The sequence below is a fragment of the Haliotis cracherodii genome, unplaced genomic scaffold (genome assembly GCF_022045235.1).
Source record: "Haliotis cracherodii isolate W230 unplaced genomic scaffold, xgHalCrac1.p SCAF_5, whole genome shotgun sequence".
In the NCBI taxonomy this organism is placed as follows: domain Eukaryota; kingdom Metazoa; phylum Mollusca; class Gastropoda; order Lepetellida; family Haliotidae; genus Haliotis; species Haliotis cracherodii.
In genome coordinates this window covers 29,504,132-29,522,982 of record NW_027266308.1, presented here as the reverse complement: position 1 = coordinate 29,522,982, position 18,851 = coordinate 29,504,132, and the positions used below count along the sequence as shown (strand labels likewise).

The 18,851-nt window shown below is 41.1% G+C and overlaps 1 protein-coding gene across 1 annotated transcript; it reads right to left on the bottom strand.

The window, feature by feature from the left end:
* Window positions 1-1,608: 1,608 nt before the first annotated feature.
* LOC139443013 (N-acetylgalactosaminyltransferase 7-like) lies at window positions 1,609-15,019 on the bottom strand. The gene is made up of 12 exons (XM_071223935.1): window positions 14,823-15,019; window positions 14,280-14,457; window positions 12,506-12,644; window positions 11,186-11,352; window positions 9,853-10,060; window positions 9,080-9,253; window positions 8,386-8,503; window positions 7,740-7,859; window positions 6,544-6,765; window positions 5,913-6,008; window positions 4,758-4,886; window positions 1,609-2,074 (listed from the first exon to the last, which is right to left on the bottom strand). Exons 1-12 carry the CDS (start codon window positions 14,967-14,969, stop codon window positions 1,934-1,936), a joined length of 1,839 nt encoding a protein of 612 aa, XP_071080036.1. The 5' UTR covers window positions 14,970-15,019; the 3' UTR covers window positions 1,609-1,933.
* Between the last annotated feature and the right edge of the window lie 3,832 nt (window positions 15,020-18,851).

Sequence of the window (18,851 nt, the reverse complement as noted above, 5' to 3'; positions counted from 1 at the left end):
CACGCTACATACTTCAGACGACTGCCATGTTCAGAAAGCATTAAATAATACTTTGCTAGAAACCTGCCATGTCAAATGTGACTCAAAACTTCTAGTATTATACCTGCAGTGTTTTGGAGCTGGATACAACTTGTTAACACTGACCATATTATGCTGATCGATATAGAAATTATCTAGAGCAGATTATACCTTACCCTTAGGGACCGAATATTTAATATTAGTGTGTGTGTGTGTGTGTGTGTGTGTGTGTGTGTGTGTGTGTGTGTGTGTGTGTGTGTGTGTGTGTGTGTGTGTGTGTGTGTGCGCGTGCGTGCGTGCGTGTGTGTGTGTTCAGTTACAGCTCATTTCAAGCTATAAATTGGTCGATTTCGTTACGCGATTTTGATTGGACAATGAATAGACTCGTAGGTCCAGCCAAAATATAATTCCAGCCCAGTTCGGCAAGGGTGGAAGCTAGACTTTTATAGCCAGTTAACTCTCGGGAAGATGTACAGTCTTGTGGTTATCACTCTTAATCTTAATGCATGGATCTAAATCTGAAAAAAGATTCAGAGTGATAAAAGGCTTACCACAAGACTGTAAGACTGCAAGGGAGTTAACTGACAATAAAAGTCCAGTTTTATGCATGGATCTAAATCTGAAGACCCTTGAAGATCCGAGTTAGAATAGTTCTTCAGCAACCCATACTTGTCGTAAAAGGCAACCAACGGGATCGGGTGGTCAGGCTCGTTGACTTTGTTAATGCATGTCATAGTATCCCAATAGCGTGGATTGATGCTCATGATATCAATCACTGGACTGACTGGTCTGGACCGCCGTCATATAGCCGGAACATTGCTGAGTGCGGCGTTAAACAACAAACAAACAAACTAAATCTGAAACAGGTGAGGTGGTTTCATAGGTCTCTTATATTTCTATTTTAGTTGGATGAATTAATGGACGAGAAATGGATATTTGTACCATTATTGATCGATATCAGATCATCGATATACTTGAAGTTTATAATATGTTGCTTACATTTATTAGGCAACCTCTGTCCTAAATAAATATTAAACCCGGAACAAATCCTTATTACGGACATCACTGAGAATAATGTGTATAAGGCGACATTACTTCGTCACGATTATTCGTCTCACGAGGAACATTACTGTCCGGTTGACCGAGTACCACTGCATAGGTTATATCAAGTTGTACTATAAGTACCGTATACTTCCGCCGGTAAGTTTATCATTTGTACAGTTGACAACACACACGGAAGTTGCTCATGGACTCAATGTTAATTACTGAGTGAGTTGGGTTTTAACTTTGAACAGCTTAATGTGTGAGAAAACCCCGAAGGGATGCAGGTCTCAGAAGTTTAAAACTCTGGTGAAACGCACGAGTATTGTGCTGACAACCTACAAACATAACAGGGCGAACCGGGATTCGAACTCACAATCATAGGTTTCTGGTGTGCCCAACGGACGCAACTCTACACAGCGAAATGCGGCGCCATAGATGACTAGACACCCGTGCACCCCAATTTGTATTCACTATCTTAGCTAAACACAGGAACCATCGAAACAGTAACACAAAACAATATTATTTGGTGCCAACAATGCACTGAGTTTTATTGAAAAACGTTTCATTGTACGTATAAAGTATCAGAAATCATTTTGGTAATTCCACGACATAAAGAAACAAACCTGCCACACCATGCAAACAAACATTCTCCCCTATTCTTCGCAAAACTTTAAGATACGTTGAGACGGAGTTTGTTCACGATATATTCCGATGAATCTATGTTCAGATGAATCTGTGTTGTTTGTATTTGGTGATGGGTAATACAAGTCTTATCTTCCCAGCAGAAGTCATTTCTATTTTTGGCTTTTGGGATTTTATATGACATTTCTCCAGCCATTGTCTAGTTCCTCCACTTTAAGCAGGAGCCTCATCACATCCACATGTAGATCTGTTTGAATATCCATTTCTGATCGTGAGAATTGCGATCACACTTTTTAAAAAACAGTACATTTGTCTCTTCATCGAAGTGAATGCACATTTGTACCGCGTTGCTTCTGATTTGTTGTGTATCCTGAAAAAAATATATTCTTGTTAAAAATAACCATGCGAATAATCACTGAGTCCCTGACTGACACTGTGTCATCATGCCCCGATCGTTGTTCATGTTATCAACCACTTGTTTACCATGGGCTCAATTATTTACAGGATGTGGAGTACTATGTATTGCGGTGTAGAACAACATTCACTCGCTGGAGGTTCAATCTATTACTTAAATGTATAACTTGATACATCGCTTAACTGTAGAGTAATCATTTCTGTTACTGACCGCCTCGGTGGTCCAGGACCCGTGAAAATCCGGGGTGGAATAAGTCTACAGCAACCTAATCTTGCCGTAAAAGGCGACTTTGCTTGTCGTAAAAGGTGACTAACGTGATCGAATGGTCAGGCTCGCTAATTTGGTTGATGGTTGATGGTTGATTTGGTTGTCATCGATCCGAATGGCGTGGATCAATGCTCATGATTGCAAATACAGTATTGCCTGGTCCAGACTCGATTATTTACAGACCGCCGTCATATAGCTGGAATATTGCTGAGTGCGGCGTAAAACAACAAACCAAACCAAAAAAACGTGGTCCAGTGGTAGAGCGTCCGCCCGGAGAGCGGAAGGTCCGGGGTTCGATTCCAGGCCGAGTCATACCAAAAGACGTTAAAAGATGGTACTCGTTGTTACCCTGTCTGGCGCTTGGCATTATGGGGCTAAAACAAGGACTGGTCGGCTCGGAGTCAGTATACTGTGTCTGAGTGGGGTATTCATGTTAAACTGCGGCATGGTATCTCAATTTGGCTAGCACTATAACATCAGTCCGGGACAGTACAAGCAGCCACACACACACGTACATGCACGTTGCTATGTAAGTGCAATAATCTTGAACGCGACGCTAAACCCCATTGCACCTCACACATTTCTGTTACTTTTCGCTGCCCGTACATCTATGATTGTGGATATGCTTACCGTGGAATAATATGGAACAACACAAAACATGAGTAGCATACATAGTAAGATTGAATATAAGGTTACAGTTCATTTCTTATACGACATAGTGATGAGCATATTTTGCAATGTTCAATTCATCTCATCATTATGCATTCCAAAAAATACTTACAATGTCACGGTTTAAAAAATGTCTGAGATTGTACTTCTTATTTTGGAGCAAAGATGACTTACATGGTGGGCAACGAAAAACATCTACATTATCAGAAGAAATATTTCTTACGTATTTCTGGACACCAAGTATATTATAACCAGTTCTAAGATTTAACAGTGCTGTTCTCTACTTGGAACTATTGATATTAAGAATATAGTTCTCACGTCGAAACCGTGAGACCATTTCGGAGTGCCAGTCTTGAACATTACAAACACTTTCTCGTTGTTTTAAATAACTGGATACTGGAGTTACCAACTCTTTGTGTCATCCAAGCATAGCCAACACGATATTTGAAGAGGTGATTCTCACATTGGTTGCGGGCGGTTGGGTAGCCCAGTGGTTAAAGCGTTCGCTCGTCACGCTGAAGACCCGGGTTCGATTCCCCACTTGGGCATAATGTGTGGGGCCCATTTCTGGTGTCCCCCACCGCGATATTGCTGGAACATTGCTAAAAGCGGTGAAAAACCATACTCACACACTCACATGGGTTTCCCAATTTTGGTACCTTCTGTCACATGTATTTCTCATCATTATGTAACATTAAAAAAGGATATCTGTCATTATTAATATTCAGTAACCTTAACCGATAGTTAATACATTTAACATAAGATATAGAAGTTAAAGGAAGTCTCCCACAATCCTCATAGTTGGCCGCATTTGAAAATGTATACACTACCCCTAATTGAAAAAGTTCCTATAGAAACATTATTCAATACTTTCTCCTTTAACAAATCCCATATTTGGCTTCCATACAATAAAATGGGGATTATTTTCCTATCAAATATTTAAAATGAATTATTTATGGACAGATCAAACTGCCTTATTATAGAACTTATAGGGAAACGGCTTTACACCCTTTGGTCCAAATTAATTTCGGGGTAACCATTAAGCCCATATATTTGATAGTATCATATCTAAAGCGTCTTACTAGTTGCCGACCATTCAGTCACCACCTTTCATGCCTATAGCGGGGCCCGTCATTTTTTTTAAAACACTAATTTTGGGTTTGTCACTATTAACTTCCATACCCCATTTATCACAATAATCTTGGAAAATATTTAATCTGTTCTGTGGGCCCAATAATTTTATCTGGAACAATAATAAGAGCATCTGCAAAATGCAGAGCAATTATCTTTAACATTTCCTCTGATATATAAATTTCATCTTTAAAAAGAATCATTCATATACAGTCAATTCCTTAACAATTTACTTGACTTTGCATGTGTTTGTTTTATGGCTGGTGCCACCAGTGGGGCAGGATGCGCTCATCTGATATCATTACTATTTGATCGTGATTCATAAACACATGCTCATGGTAAAGTTGGAATTGTACAATCGACTTTGCTTTTATGCAGATATTTCTATTGGATATGGACAGGGTTTTGTCGCTTATACGTTTGTCATCTCTTCAAAATATACATGTATTTGAAAGAGAGCTACTGATCTCATTCTTTCGCAATAACTTGGGTATCTTTGAATTTTCATTACCTCCTGTCGTGTTCTATTTCAAATACATTTTGCCTGTAGCGAACATAAATCCGTTCTCACCTTAATATATTCCCAGGATCCTTTGGGGTTTTCGGGACATCTGGATATCTGAGGCTGCATATTGTCTTTTGTGTGCAGCACGCATCTCTCTCCCAGGCCTAGTTTACCATTTACGTCTAGTCGGAAAAACTACAAACATATAAGTCTTTTACCATTCGTGACCACTCATGTCATCCCGGGACAGGTATATTCTTGCAGTTACGGAAAAGGTCGAGTGGTGATGAATGGTAATTGAGATAACATCTCTCAAACATTAACAAAATGTTATCAATATGAATGTGGGATCCGCGTAAATTCACGTTTTGCGTGTTTTAATAGGCGACGACACTGGATCAGCTGGTCAGGCTCCGTGGCCTAGTTGATTTGCACGTCATCTACTCAGATGGAGTGGAACGTGGTCACTCGTTAAACACTTGTTTCACTGTCCGAAACAGGTTGCGTGATACAGCTGGAATATTGCTGACAGCAGTGTTAAGTGACATTCACTTAATCACTCATTGTTCCGGGTGATCGTGGTATTTGTAGGTGTATCCAAAGAATGTATGCAGTATCAGTTAGTAATAAGTTTGCTCAATATCAAACAACCATATTTATGCATAAGAAATTTCACCATTATTGGAACATTTGATTTCGAGCTTTCGAACGATTAAACCAAACTCGCTCACTCTCTCAAGATCATGTGATTTCAGGAGATCTTTTGTAATTAACTCGCAAGTGACATCATCGCATTTCTTTAATTACACACGTTTATGAGTCACTATCCTGGGCCGGAAGTTTGTCATTGATTCTATTGACTGTCATCTGGAGGTTGGTTAGAACATTTGGTTCTGCCTTGAACGATCAGGTCTTTTGGCTTCCCCCTCACCATTGTGTCACGGGTATATACAGTGCAACCTCGAGAACCGTGGAATATATGACGAATTAACCATAGTTCGAGACAGGCAGAGTATTGATATCAAATAGATAGCGCCAATAAGATTTGAGTAGGGCCATCAAGTTCTGAAAATATGTCTCGACACAATGGAGTTCTATTTAACGAGGTTGCCGTGTACGTGTAACCATTCCCACGAGGACCGCCATTGGTTTTGAAGATACATAGAAATGTTCATTTAACGTGTCTTGTGAGTTATAAACCTCCACATTGTGTAGAATTACCTGTCCTTGCCTGTATGGTCGAGACGCACAGGGGATGAGCGCAATCTTCCCGTCACCGACTTCTGTCCAACACTGATCTGTATACCATGGTCGAATCTGACAGGTGACAATGAACATTTATTATCGTTAAACTGTCAACATGCTTCGTGTCACAGCTCGCAAGGATAAAAACTGGGACAGAGTCAAACATCCATCAGTGTTTTTATGGATTTTGTTTGTTTGTTGTTATCGCCGTACTCAGCAATAATCCAGCTATATGACGGCTGTCTGTTAAAAATCGAGTCTTGACCAGACAATCAAGTGATTGAAATCATGAGCACCACGCAAATGGGATACGAATACATGCATTAACCAAGTCAGCGAGCCTGACCACCCGATCCCTTTAGTCGCATCTTACAAGCACAGTCGCCTTTTACCGCAAGCATGGGTTGCTGAAGATCTTTAATACCCCGGGTGATTTTTAGATAATAAAAAGGTTTAAAGATGAATAGCATAAGATATGTGACAAAATCCTACCACTCTCTCGAGACCGTCGTACAGTACTTTTCATCTCCCTCGTCTCAATATAAGAATGTATCTTGTTAAACCAAAGAAGGATTCTTTGCTACTTAAGAAACTTTGTCATCCCTACCTGTCCCCATTCTACGTTTTGTGGTGGGGGTGGAAACCGTTCGAGGACTTCAATAGCGACATTATCCATGAACCATTTGAAGCTCTTGCAGTTGTGTTTGCGCCGGAACTCCAGTTGGGGCTGTAAGTTCTCCAGTGGCGCTCCTCGTAACCATGGTTCCAGGCGGTAGAAGTGTTCCTTGTGTTCCTCATCAAACCACACTTCCACCACACGCATGTAGTTCTGACAGTTACAAGAACAATAGCAAGACTCATTCACATATATGTACCTTAAAGTTAAAATAGAATATATTTATCATGTGTGCTTTGCTAAAAAAGGCCATTGATACTGGATGCTCGTTTTCATCCTTTTATCTGACATTTTATTCCGCCAACAGTTTTGAAAATAGATATGCAACTCAAATACCTCTGCCTGCTGACTGATGTGAGCAGGTGTGCTATATGACCAGTCTGCTACATGACGCTGTACAGAACTATTGGTCGACCAGTTAGGTCACTTCCACCATCGTTCCTTTACCTTCCGGGCTTGGTGGCGACTGAGATCTTGTCTGTTAAATGTGTACATAGCACTTGATTACAGCGCAGTGTCAATGATAATACAGTCCTACGGACTAACGTCCGCCAGGCATTGTGTACTAAGATAAGTAGTCCCGGACAATGATGCCTACTGTCCAATGCAGTAATCCTTGGGAATCAATGGCTGGGACCTAATGTCATAGCAGTGTAAAAGGAAATTATGTCCGCCTACGAATCATTGTCCTGGTCGTTATATATCATGAATCAGTGTCCTGTGTATGATACTGAAAGCTGGGAACTATATCCTAGGACATTAGTTACTATGAACCTACAGGGACTTCCTGCAATACACACAGTTGAGGTTATCCAGTCATATTGTATAAACCTTAATATTTGTAATTCCGTATGTCACAAGCCTAGGAATACAGATTAGTGACTCTTTGCTGTAAGTCATTGGTGTGCCTGTTCAAGTTTTCAGGTTGCGGTGATACAGATGGAATATTGCTGACAGCGGTGTAAAACGACATTCACTCAATAACTCACGGTTCCGGTTGATAGTGGTATTGGTAGGTGTATTCATATTGTGTATACAGTGTCGATTAGGAACTTGGTTTGCATAAGGGAAACTGTACATGCGTCGATAATATACAGAGATGACGCGATGTATGACGGGGATATTACCATCTTGTGGAGAGGGATCCTGTTGGTCATGGGAACCTTCCTGTCGATTGAGTAGTGCCTATAGATATGCCCTATCCTGGAACACGGCACCCACTCTATACTGCCCCCACACTGCCATATCTGTGGAAAAATCAAGGCATTCGGTCACCGTCACAAAAGTGAGTGAGTGAGTTTGTTGTTTAACGCCGCAGTCAGCAATATTCCAGCTATATGACGGCGGTCTGTAAATAATAGAGTCAGGAACAGACAATCCAATGATTGACATCATGAGAATCGATCCATGCCATTCGGATCTATGACATGCAACAACCAAGTCAGCGAGCCTGACCACCCGATCCCGTTAGTCGCCTCTTAAGACGAGCGTAGTCGCCTTTTACGGCAAGCATGGGTTGCTGAAGACCTATTCTACCCCGGATCTTCACGTGTCACATTCGCTAAAAGCCGGTGTGGATATTATATATATCATGCTTCTCTAAACGTTATTAGTACATATACTTAGTGTCGTGGTAATGTTGTTCAATGGAGCTATACAATTTTTGCATTTATCAAACCATTTAGAAATCAACATATATTTTCTGACGGTTAATTTTATTATCAGTTTGGTGAATATTCACGATGATCGTTCGAGAAAGTCTTAATTGGTTACCTTGAAGGAGAGTTCAAAGTTCTCCCCGCCCCATATCTCAAGGCCGGGATCGTATGCACCCAACTCAAAGAAGTACTTCCGGTCCATGGCGAAGAGGCCTCCAGCATGTGTAGGAGATCTGGTGGTAACACATAAATGGGGTCATTAAACGCAGGTTACTGTTTTCCTTAGAAAAGGCGGCGGTCGGGTAGCCTAGTGGTTAAAGCGTTCGCTCGTCACGCCGAAGACCCGGGTTCGATTCCCGACATGGGTACAATGTGTGAAGCCCATTTCTGGTGTCCCCCGCCGTGATATTGCTGGAATATTGCTAAAGGCGGCGTAAATCCATACTCACTCACTCACACACTCACCCACTCACTCACTCACTCACCTTAGAAAAGGGTTATCAATTATCTAACAATCAATTGTAATGCCTTCGCTGTAAACACCCCTACTTCAACAAATCATTGGGCAAACATTCAGGACATTCTTGGAACAAAGGAAGAATTAAAAAAGCATATATTGTGAAAACCATACAATCTATTATCAGAATGAGGTCAATCATCAATTATCAACCACCTACATTTTTAAGTGTCTAATTATGCACAGACGAAATAGCCTAAACTAGTAAACGCTTTGCCGAAAAAAATACATGTATATCCTTTGGTGGGCGTTCTTAAAATAAACTAAAAGCGTTTATTAGAATTATTTTCACCTGTAAGGTTCGCTCCTGTAGTTTCTCCGTCCCTCTTCCTGGCCAGGTAAAAGACTTTCCTTGTAGTACAATGACCACTCGAATATGCCTCGGAAGTGGGTGCCATAGTAATTGGATCTGTACGTGTACTTGGTCCAGTCGATACCATCAATGATAGGAACAGCCATGATAGTTCTAGGAGTAACACGTTTTAAGAGGTTACACAATCGATGTGGACTTGTAGGACAAGAATTGAAGGTTGGATAGGCACACGATACCAGTATTTATGTTATTGGGGGCACGCAAAACTTATTACATGTACCTTCATTCTTATGAACGTGAGAGTGTGTTGGATTTCGCGTCAAAAGCTCGTATCATTTTGGTTAACCCCGCAATAATAGTGTTGGGGCTGAGAACAACATTTGTTTGAAATGGTAATTTAACCTTGGCAGATGTTCATGTATCATACTAAAATAACATAAGAAGTGACTTGTGGAACTACTTTGTCAATAAATACTTGCGTTTTGTGTATATATGTGTATATATATATATATATATATATGATGAAAGTGACATTAACATGTAATGCTGACAAAAACTCCGGACGATATCATTGTGAGCGGTCCAAAGAAATCGGGTTTCACTGTATATTATTTTAAGAACAGGTTGAGAAAATGATATGGTCTAACCAGATATCTAACAGATATTTCTGAAATATAGTCACTTATATTTTTCTTAATCGACCCATGGAACAATTTGATTTATTTCATGTTATCTGCGGCATCGTGTATTACCGGTCATGGGCTATCCTTGTCAGTAAGGGAGGTAACCAGTTCTTGTTGCACTCGCAGTGAGCATCTAGAAAGAGTATGACATCAGCGGTAGCAAGCAGCGCCCCCTTGATTCTGCTCCTGATGAGACCTTCTCTCTCGTCGTTCCTGTACAACTTCACCATGCCATCAAACTGCTTGAGATACAGGTCCAGCTTCTCCTTCAGGTGTTCTGTGGGCGAGGATAAAGAAGTGAATATTGTATCGCGGCAATCCAATATTCCAACTATATTAGGACGGTCTGTAAAATAATCCAATATTCCAGCTATATCAGGACGGTCTGTAAAATAATTGAGTCGGACCAGGCACACGACTGTTTCACACTGTCAGCATTGTTCCACGCTGATCCACTATGAAACACAGACATTCCTCATCCCCATTAGAGGAGACGGCGTAGGCTGTGGTGGTTAAAGCGTTGGCTCGTAACGCCCTAAGTCATTTGATTCCCCACATGGTTACAACGTGTGAAAACCATACTCACTCACTCACTTCCTCACTCCCTCACTCACCCTCATTCATGATGGCGTAATTACATAAAAGTCTCGTCACTTACAAAATGTCACGTCAATAAGTACGTTCATGTTATCAGTATCTACATGGTTCATCTTGTAAGTTCTATCTAATCATTTGGCACCATTCACATCATTTTCATTCTGCGTCGTAGACTGGGAGTAATTCGTTCTTTTTCCCTATCTTGTTAACAAAGTCTTGTCAAAGATATAAAGTGATCAAGCTTTCACACCTTGTCTACGGCGTGACAAAAACGCGCCTCACTATCGCTGAACGAGTCGTTGTCGTTGTAGTGCTACAGAAAGGTACACAAAGTACCATTGTTTTATACAGAAATGTATCCTACCCAAGAACAGAAAACATTAATACGCCCGAGCATTGCATGAGTGAACGCGTTAATTTAACAATGCGCGAAACCCGTTGGGAAGTCTAGACAATGGACGTGCAAACGGAAATGGTTTCACTCATTGTGGAATAGTCTTCGTTGCCGTCAATTAAAGGTACATTAATGCAAGGTTAGGGTACGTTTCAATATACAGCTTGTCATCACCATACCCGTGTTCGTGGTAAACGGCTGAGACCATCATCACTTCGGGCTTTCCTCCTACATTAAGCTGACACTCTGTGATATAACTGAAATACTGTCCAAAGGGGCATAAAACCCAATTCACTCACTCACAGTTCAAGAACGACCCCATACGCCCACTACCCTATTCAATTTCCATTGATAGCTCCCTTGCTAGTCGTTGGATCATTGTTCGTGTCCGAGATCCAACAACGGAGTTACCTTTGTCACTGTCGTCGTCGACGAGTATCACCTCCTTCAGAAGCCGGGTGGGCGAGGTGTTGATGACGCTGTGGACTGTCCGAAGCAGGGTGGACCAGCCCTCGTTGTGGAAGACGATGATGACGCTGGTGGTGGGGAGGGCTTCAGGGTAGTGCCAGTATCTGCATCTAGGAAATAGAGGTAGAAGAACTTATTGAATCATCTCGGATTAGAACTGGTCTCAAACAACCTATGCATATCGTTAGAGGCGACATAATGGACCGAGTGGTCAGGCTCAGTGACCTGGTTGATTGTATGGAGCGTTTGCCTTAAAGTATATGTGTATAAGTTGCATCCAACAGGTTATAAGTTTACTACCTGCTCTTAAGGCTCAGTCGGGCAGCAAGATGCATCTCAAACCGACGTATAGAACTCCAAGGGGACTTTGTTGGCAAATACATATCTCTTGCCGGAGAAAAACTACTCCATCTATGTTTTGGTCAATACTTTTTGACGTACCCTCGTAATATATTATACAACGTCAAACTCACACATGGCATATATCACTCAGCGCACTCAGTTATGAAGGCACAAGTTCCCATTCAAAGTGAATGTCAACATGGCTTCATTGTACGTTAGGCCTCCTGTCCATATACAGTGAATAAGGCCATGTAGAATTTATCGAATAGTTTGAGAATTCCTATTCCTTAATGACATGGCATGATACATGTAGCTGGTTATGTTGAGTCTGTACATCACCAGAGGCAAGTACTAACCCGAAAGTGTTTCTATCAATATTGAACCAGTAACGTGCTGGGATAAATGAAATTGACAAAACCCATTTCCATTATCATAAGCATTCTCTACTAAAAAATAATCCTTTTCCCCAGAATGCTATATTCATTACATTTTAAAGCAAATGAAACTCGTCTTCAACACTTGGGCAAAGCATGGACGACCTTCTGGCAACATGTAGATTTAGATTTGAAAGCTGAAGACGAATGTTTGTCATTCGACACACATTCTCCCATATACTGGCTCACTTTTACTGTTCTTCTGGTTTGGATGATTCCAAGCACTCCTTGCGCTGCGACAGTTTGATTATATGTTAGGATTTATGAAAAGGAATGTATTTACACCCGAAGTATTGGCTGGAGGTGCAATCTTATCTAAAGCTCACTTTCTTCGCAGGGCAAAGCATTAATAATTGTTGTTCCTCACAAGCTGCAATATTTTGTAGTGTTTTAATAATGTGTTCTTTTAGTGATGCAACTATCCATAAAAACCAAATCGTATGACGACGGACAAAGAAGTTTATTGCTCCCTGCTACGTATACCCACTCTTTAAGGCGGGTGTCTGGCAGTGCTCTGTCCATGGCAATCTTATCGCTGTTGACCATGTTAAACCCAAACTCTCTTGCCGACATCTCCGCTTTTGTCTTCTCATCATCTTCAGTAATCACTGGTTCTCCGTACTCACCTGAGGTTGAAAAGTTAAGACAAGTATAAGTATATACTTACAAGCAGTAACAACAACCTTCACTCAAATTTACAAAAAAAAAGTAATAGCGATAAACCTGCGAGGGATGCTTGATAAGTTCTCAATCTCACATAGAAAGTCTTGATCTAGAAATATAAAAATGATTTCTTTTTCAAAGTAATAATCCCCTTCCACATTGACACTTTTTCTAGTGATAGAAGAGGATCTTATTACAGTTTCGTGAAAGTACTTCTTTTAGCTGTTCCAAAATGTTCTCCACAGCTCCTCTGGCGTGTTCATTCGAGCCGAAATGGATTCCAGCTCGAGCTTTCTCCATGTTTGGGAACAGATGGACGTTTGGTGGAGCCAGATCAAGTGGGTGCGGAAAAAGTTCAAAGCCACACTCGTGGATTGTAGCCATTGCATTGGCTCATTTGTGCACTGACGCAGTGGTACACAGCTTTTTCTCAGCTTCCCGCGTCTCTAAGTCTTAATTTCCTCAGAAGTGAAACATAATATGCTTTCCAATGTCGTTCCACAGTACGTAAAAATCAAGGTTATAGCCGATATTTCACAACCCATGCTTGTCGTAAGAGGCGACTAACGGGCTCTGGACGTCAGGCTAGCTCACATGGTTGATCAATGCATGTCATCAAATCCCAACTGCGTAGATCGATACACATTATATCAATCACTGGATTGTCTGGGCCAGACTCGATTTTTTAAAGACCGCCGTCATATAGACGAAATATTGCTGTGTGCGGCATTAAACAACTAACAAACTTATATATTCACGGATGTATGTTGGTGTTACGTACTTAGTACTTGATCAGTGCAAATTCCTAAAATGTGTCCATTTTCCAAGTCACAGACGCCTGCATAATTTACTTGTTATATCTAAACCATTTGCTCAATTGACAGAAGATTTTGGTGGATATACCACCAGACCATCATGCAATATCCACAACAAAATAGTTCACCATTACGAAATTCCTCACATGGAAGGCTAATAACTTATCAACCAACCCTCCTACATTTAGCTTTACTGAATATATGAGAAACGACAACAAACCAAATAAATATAACCGTCAACCTTACATTCAGCATCAATGAGGTGAGGTGAGATGAAATTGGGTTTAACGTCGCGTCCAAGATTATTGCACTTATATAGCGACGTGCATGCACGTGTGTGTGTGTGTGTGTGTGTGTGTGTGTGTGTGTGTGTGTGTGGCTGTTTGTACTAGTCCGGACTGACGCCGATTTATAGTGCTAGCCCACTGAGATACCATGCCGCAGTTTAACATGAATACCCCACTCAGACACAGTATACTGACTCCGACCCGACCAGTCCTTGTTTTAGCCCCTTAATGCCGAGCGCCAGACAGGGTAACAACAAGTACCATCTTTTAACGTCTTTTGTTATGACGCAGCCGGGGAACGAACCCCGAATCTTCCGCTCTCCGGGCGGACGCTCTACCACTAGACCATGGAGGCGGTCCAGCATCAATGAACTTCTGATCACCTGTCATATTTAACCTTAAATATCATACCCAATAATTACTGAACTCAACCATGCAACTAACATCATATATGACTAAATATTGATCATGTATTTTGTGAAATATAAATGCACACCTGGACCAGTTCGATTTCCGGGGTCGAATTTTTCGTAGTTGCCGACAATGCCATCTTTGAACACGGCCAATGGTCCTGAGTCGCCATTGTCGCTTCTCCTTGTATCTCCATCCTTCGTTATACTGTCTTTTCCACACAGTTTTATTTCCTCGTCACATGGCGCAATGACCTTATTTTTCTAGAATAAATATAGTAAAGTTAATAAAAATGTCTAAGAATTAATATTCATGAAATCAATGAAGTAAGCGTTGTCAGTATGATATGATTAAAATAATTATACACCTCATTATACAGCGAACTATTAATTCCGACTTGTTATATTCCTTGTTTAACACCATGTTCAATATACCCAATAGTGTACCACATACGTTTCTCGGATCTGTCTATAAATTATGTTAAAACATAGATCTGTTAACGTATACACACATGCTTATAAAAAAAACCCGAGATTTAGCAAATATCCTTAACACTGACGTCAAGTTAATAAAATCGTCTAACTTATATACAACGTTCATACAATCAATACACAAAATATAGACCTACCTGATACACCTCGTGCAGCACTCGGCGATCTACTTCCTGTGTTTGAGGACTCGGCAGTTGGAAGTAAAATGGTCCAAAAAATAAAACAAATGCTCCTAAAATGCATAATGTTAGTAAATGACGAAATGTTATAGGTCTACGTCCCATGCCGAAATGAAATATATCTTCATGATATGAGAATTAGTCCGAACGTCCGAATCCCATGTTGGCTTAATGATTTCGGAAAATAGGTGCATACACAAAGGTGTAACAGATGCTTAGAGCAAAATCAATGGTTAATTCTGGACAGTGTTCACAAACGGAAGTTTGACTGCACGAACATTGATCGTGATGTTTCACGAGCCGTAGCAGATGTCTGTAGACCGACGGCGTTAGAACTAACATGCTTTTGCATGACAATGTCACAATCGAGTTGTGTACAGCTGGTGTTCATTTTGTTTGTAAAAAGAACTACACACGCTGTTCAGACAATATATATTTTCAAACAGATTGCGTTTCATATTGACGAACAAGAGCTCGATTGTAAGGAAATATGACCTAGTATAAAAGTTGAGACACAAAGAGTGAGTTGGGTTTAACGTCGTTTTTAACAGCATTCCAGTTATATCACGGCATGTCAGCTTAATGTGGGAGGAAAGCCCGAGGTGATGCAGGTCTCAGACGTTTACCACTTTGGTGAAACCCACGAGCACGGGTATGGTGCTGACAAATCTAGAAACATAATCGGGGCGAACCAGGATTCGAACCCACAATCATAGGTTTCTGGCGTGCCCAAGGGACGCAACTCTGCACAGCGAATTGCGGCGCCTTAGACGACCAGGCCACCCGTGCCTACAAAGAAAGAATAACGCATCCACGAACATTATATGCCTTAATATTATATGTTATTGATTGTATAGCCTTCAGCATTCTCAACTCCCTGGGAAATGTCCAAACCAAACTATCAAAACTGCTTTGAAAGTCAAGGTTTAGCATGTAGTTATTATAAATGCCCACATGCCAATTCGAGTAAATATTGTTATTAATGTGTAAATTTGCTTTCAGCATAACACATGACCAAACATATTAGACCTATATAGAAATATAATAGAGTTATTAAGTTACAGTTCGTGTCACGTAAGGAATTAATGACTGAACAAGTCGAGCAAATGGCCAAACTGATACTTGTACACACGAATATATGGCAAAACTTATACTTGATCGAATACACGAATGACAAAAGTGATACTCCTATTCACGAATAATTAAACAGACTGATACTCATATACACGAATAAATTAACAAGACTGGTACTCGTATACATAAATTAATGGCAAAACTGATACTCGACCGTGTACACGAATAAACTGCACAGGTGGCCGGGTTGCTTGAGGCACAATTCGCTGTGCAGATTTGAGTCTCTTAGCAGTTCCAGGATCCGATGATCGTTAGTTCAATCACAGATCATCGATCTGTCGAACACATATGTAATGTTCTTAGTAGTTGGTAGAAGCTCTCCAGAACCGGAAGTGGTTCTGTGCATGCACAAAGAGGTGCATTGTGGGTCATGCGAACGCATCCAAGATGGCTACACTTCCGGTTCCGGCTGCGTGTACATCCAAGATGGCGGCGTTTCCGGTTCCGGTTGCGTGAGCATCCAAAGTGGAGGCACTTCCGGTTCCGGGAGGCGTGCGCACCTCCGGTTCCGTTGAGGAGGAGGACTCGGAAATGAAAAAAGAATTAACAGAAGCGCACATAAAATCCTCCTCTTTAATTTTTTTATTATTATTTTTTAAAAAGTGGCTGTGGTGGTGGTGGTGGAGGGAGGAGGAGGAGGGGAGGGGGGAGGGAGGAGGAGAAGGAGGAGGAGAGGGAGGAGGAGGAGGGAGGCAGGCGGGGAAGGAGGAAGGGGGAGGAAGAGGAGGTGGGTTCTTTGGTTTAGTTTGAGGGTAGTCAAAGAAATGGATGAAAGCGTTCTTTCGGGAGAGATGGGTGGCCCTTAAAAGGCCCGTTGGAAAACAAACCGGAAACTGGAAACGGCTGGAAACTGAAGGAAAACTGGAACACTGGAACACTGGAAAGGACTGGAAACTTGAAAAAACAGTGGAGCAGCATGGCCCAACACGCAGTGCACCGATTGGTTCGTTCCGGCGCCTGGTCTGCACTTCGGTTTTGTATGTATGTATGTATGTGACATCACGTTTTGCATGAAGACACAAAGTACATCACGTTTGCGTGGAAAAACGAATGGTAGTACGCATGTAGGTATACACGTGTGCCAACACCTCGGCGTGAATGAACGAACGAGTGACAACGTCATAATCATATTGATAAACGTCTGTTTGTAGTCGCACGTGGCACCACGTTTTGCATGAAGACACGCGTGACACCATGTAGACATACACGAGTGCCAACACCTCGGCATGGATGAACAAATGACAACGTCATAATCATATTGATAAACGTCTGTTTGTAGTCACGTGTGACATCACGTTTGCATGGAGACACAAAGTACATCACGTAGGCATTCCCACATCACGCCCATGTCTGTCCATGACGGTCCACCTTTAGAATTCAGACGACCGTCTACCTAAAAACATGACTACCCAAAAGAACAGGATCGAAATCTGACCAATCAGAGGCTTGGGTTGTGGACCAATCAGAGGCCGCGCTCAGCCTGTCTTATAAGTGAGGATATACCAGCATTCAGTCGAAATCTTTACTTTATTTGTTTGTTGTTTAACGCCGCACTAAGCAATATGACAGCGGTCTGTAAATAGTCTAGTCCAGACAATCCAGTGATTGACATCATGAGCATCGATCTACGAAATTGAGATACGAGTACATGCATCAACCAAGTCAGCGAGCCTGACCGACCGATCCCGTTAGTAGCCACTTACGACAAGCGTAGTCGCCTTTTATGGCAAGCGTAGGTTGCTGAAAACCCATTCTCTACCCATCTTCCCGAGGCAAGCGTGTCCACTAGGCTATATAAAAGCCTAGTTTCTACAAGGCAAGAGTACGCTGTTGCCTCTGGAAAATGATATCTACCCGTATCTTCACAGGTTTGAACTCATTAGTGTGTAATATTGTGGATATATGTGAAATCATGTATGTAACTGGAAATAAACGTAGCTACTTCTGAGCTGAATATGTGAGAAAAGCCCAAAGTAATGCAGGTCTGAGACATTTACCACTTTGTTAAAACCATATTTCCCATATTTCCCCTAATAAGCGCGCCTCCAATAAGTACCGGGTGAGGAGCAGCGTATTACACAATAAGCGTCGGATATCTCGGAAATTCCCAATTTTTAACTTCTTTGGTTAACTCCACATACGTGTTTTTTGTTGCAAGACTCATTACTAAAATTTATGTTCACGTTCGATCTCTATGTTGAAGTAAACTATGTATCAAGAACATAAAATTCTATTGTATGTTAAGTTATTACTGATGTAGATTATGCAACACAGTATGTGAAATAGTCAACGCCGGTTCTGGCGGCTGGATGCTAATCAGAGGAAATATGACATATTTATATAAATTTACTGGAAAACCTTACGAACCTTACGTCTTGTATGATGTCCTGAAAAATAAAATGTTCATCATTCAATCATCGCATTATAACAGGAGAAAGATATGTGTGATAACCGTTTCGTTGTCTTGATACACAAAAACATATTTTTTTATTTTATAAATAGTATTTTGTTTCGCTTGCCTCCGTGTGCACGGAGTCCATTCATAGATAGTTATCATGATCGATATGGCAGGTAAAATCTCCGGGTTCGATTTCTCACGTGATTTATTTGTGTCATGTGTCCCCTGTGTAAGAAAACGCTCAGTAATCTGACATAAAGCGAATAACCAACGTCATTGCTAAATTGCTAGTATATACGAAATATTCAGGGTTTGGCTTTTCTAATTTAGAAACATTCACATTACAATTAGATAAAATAATGTTCCTTTCCGGAAAGGAACATACTAACATAATGTTCCTTTCCGGGAAATTCTGAATCTACACAAAGTCTGAACTTTTCAACTTGTACGTAACA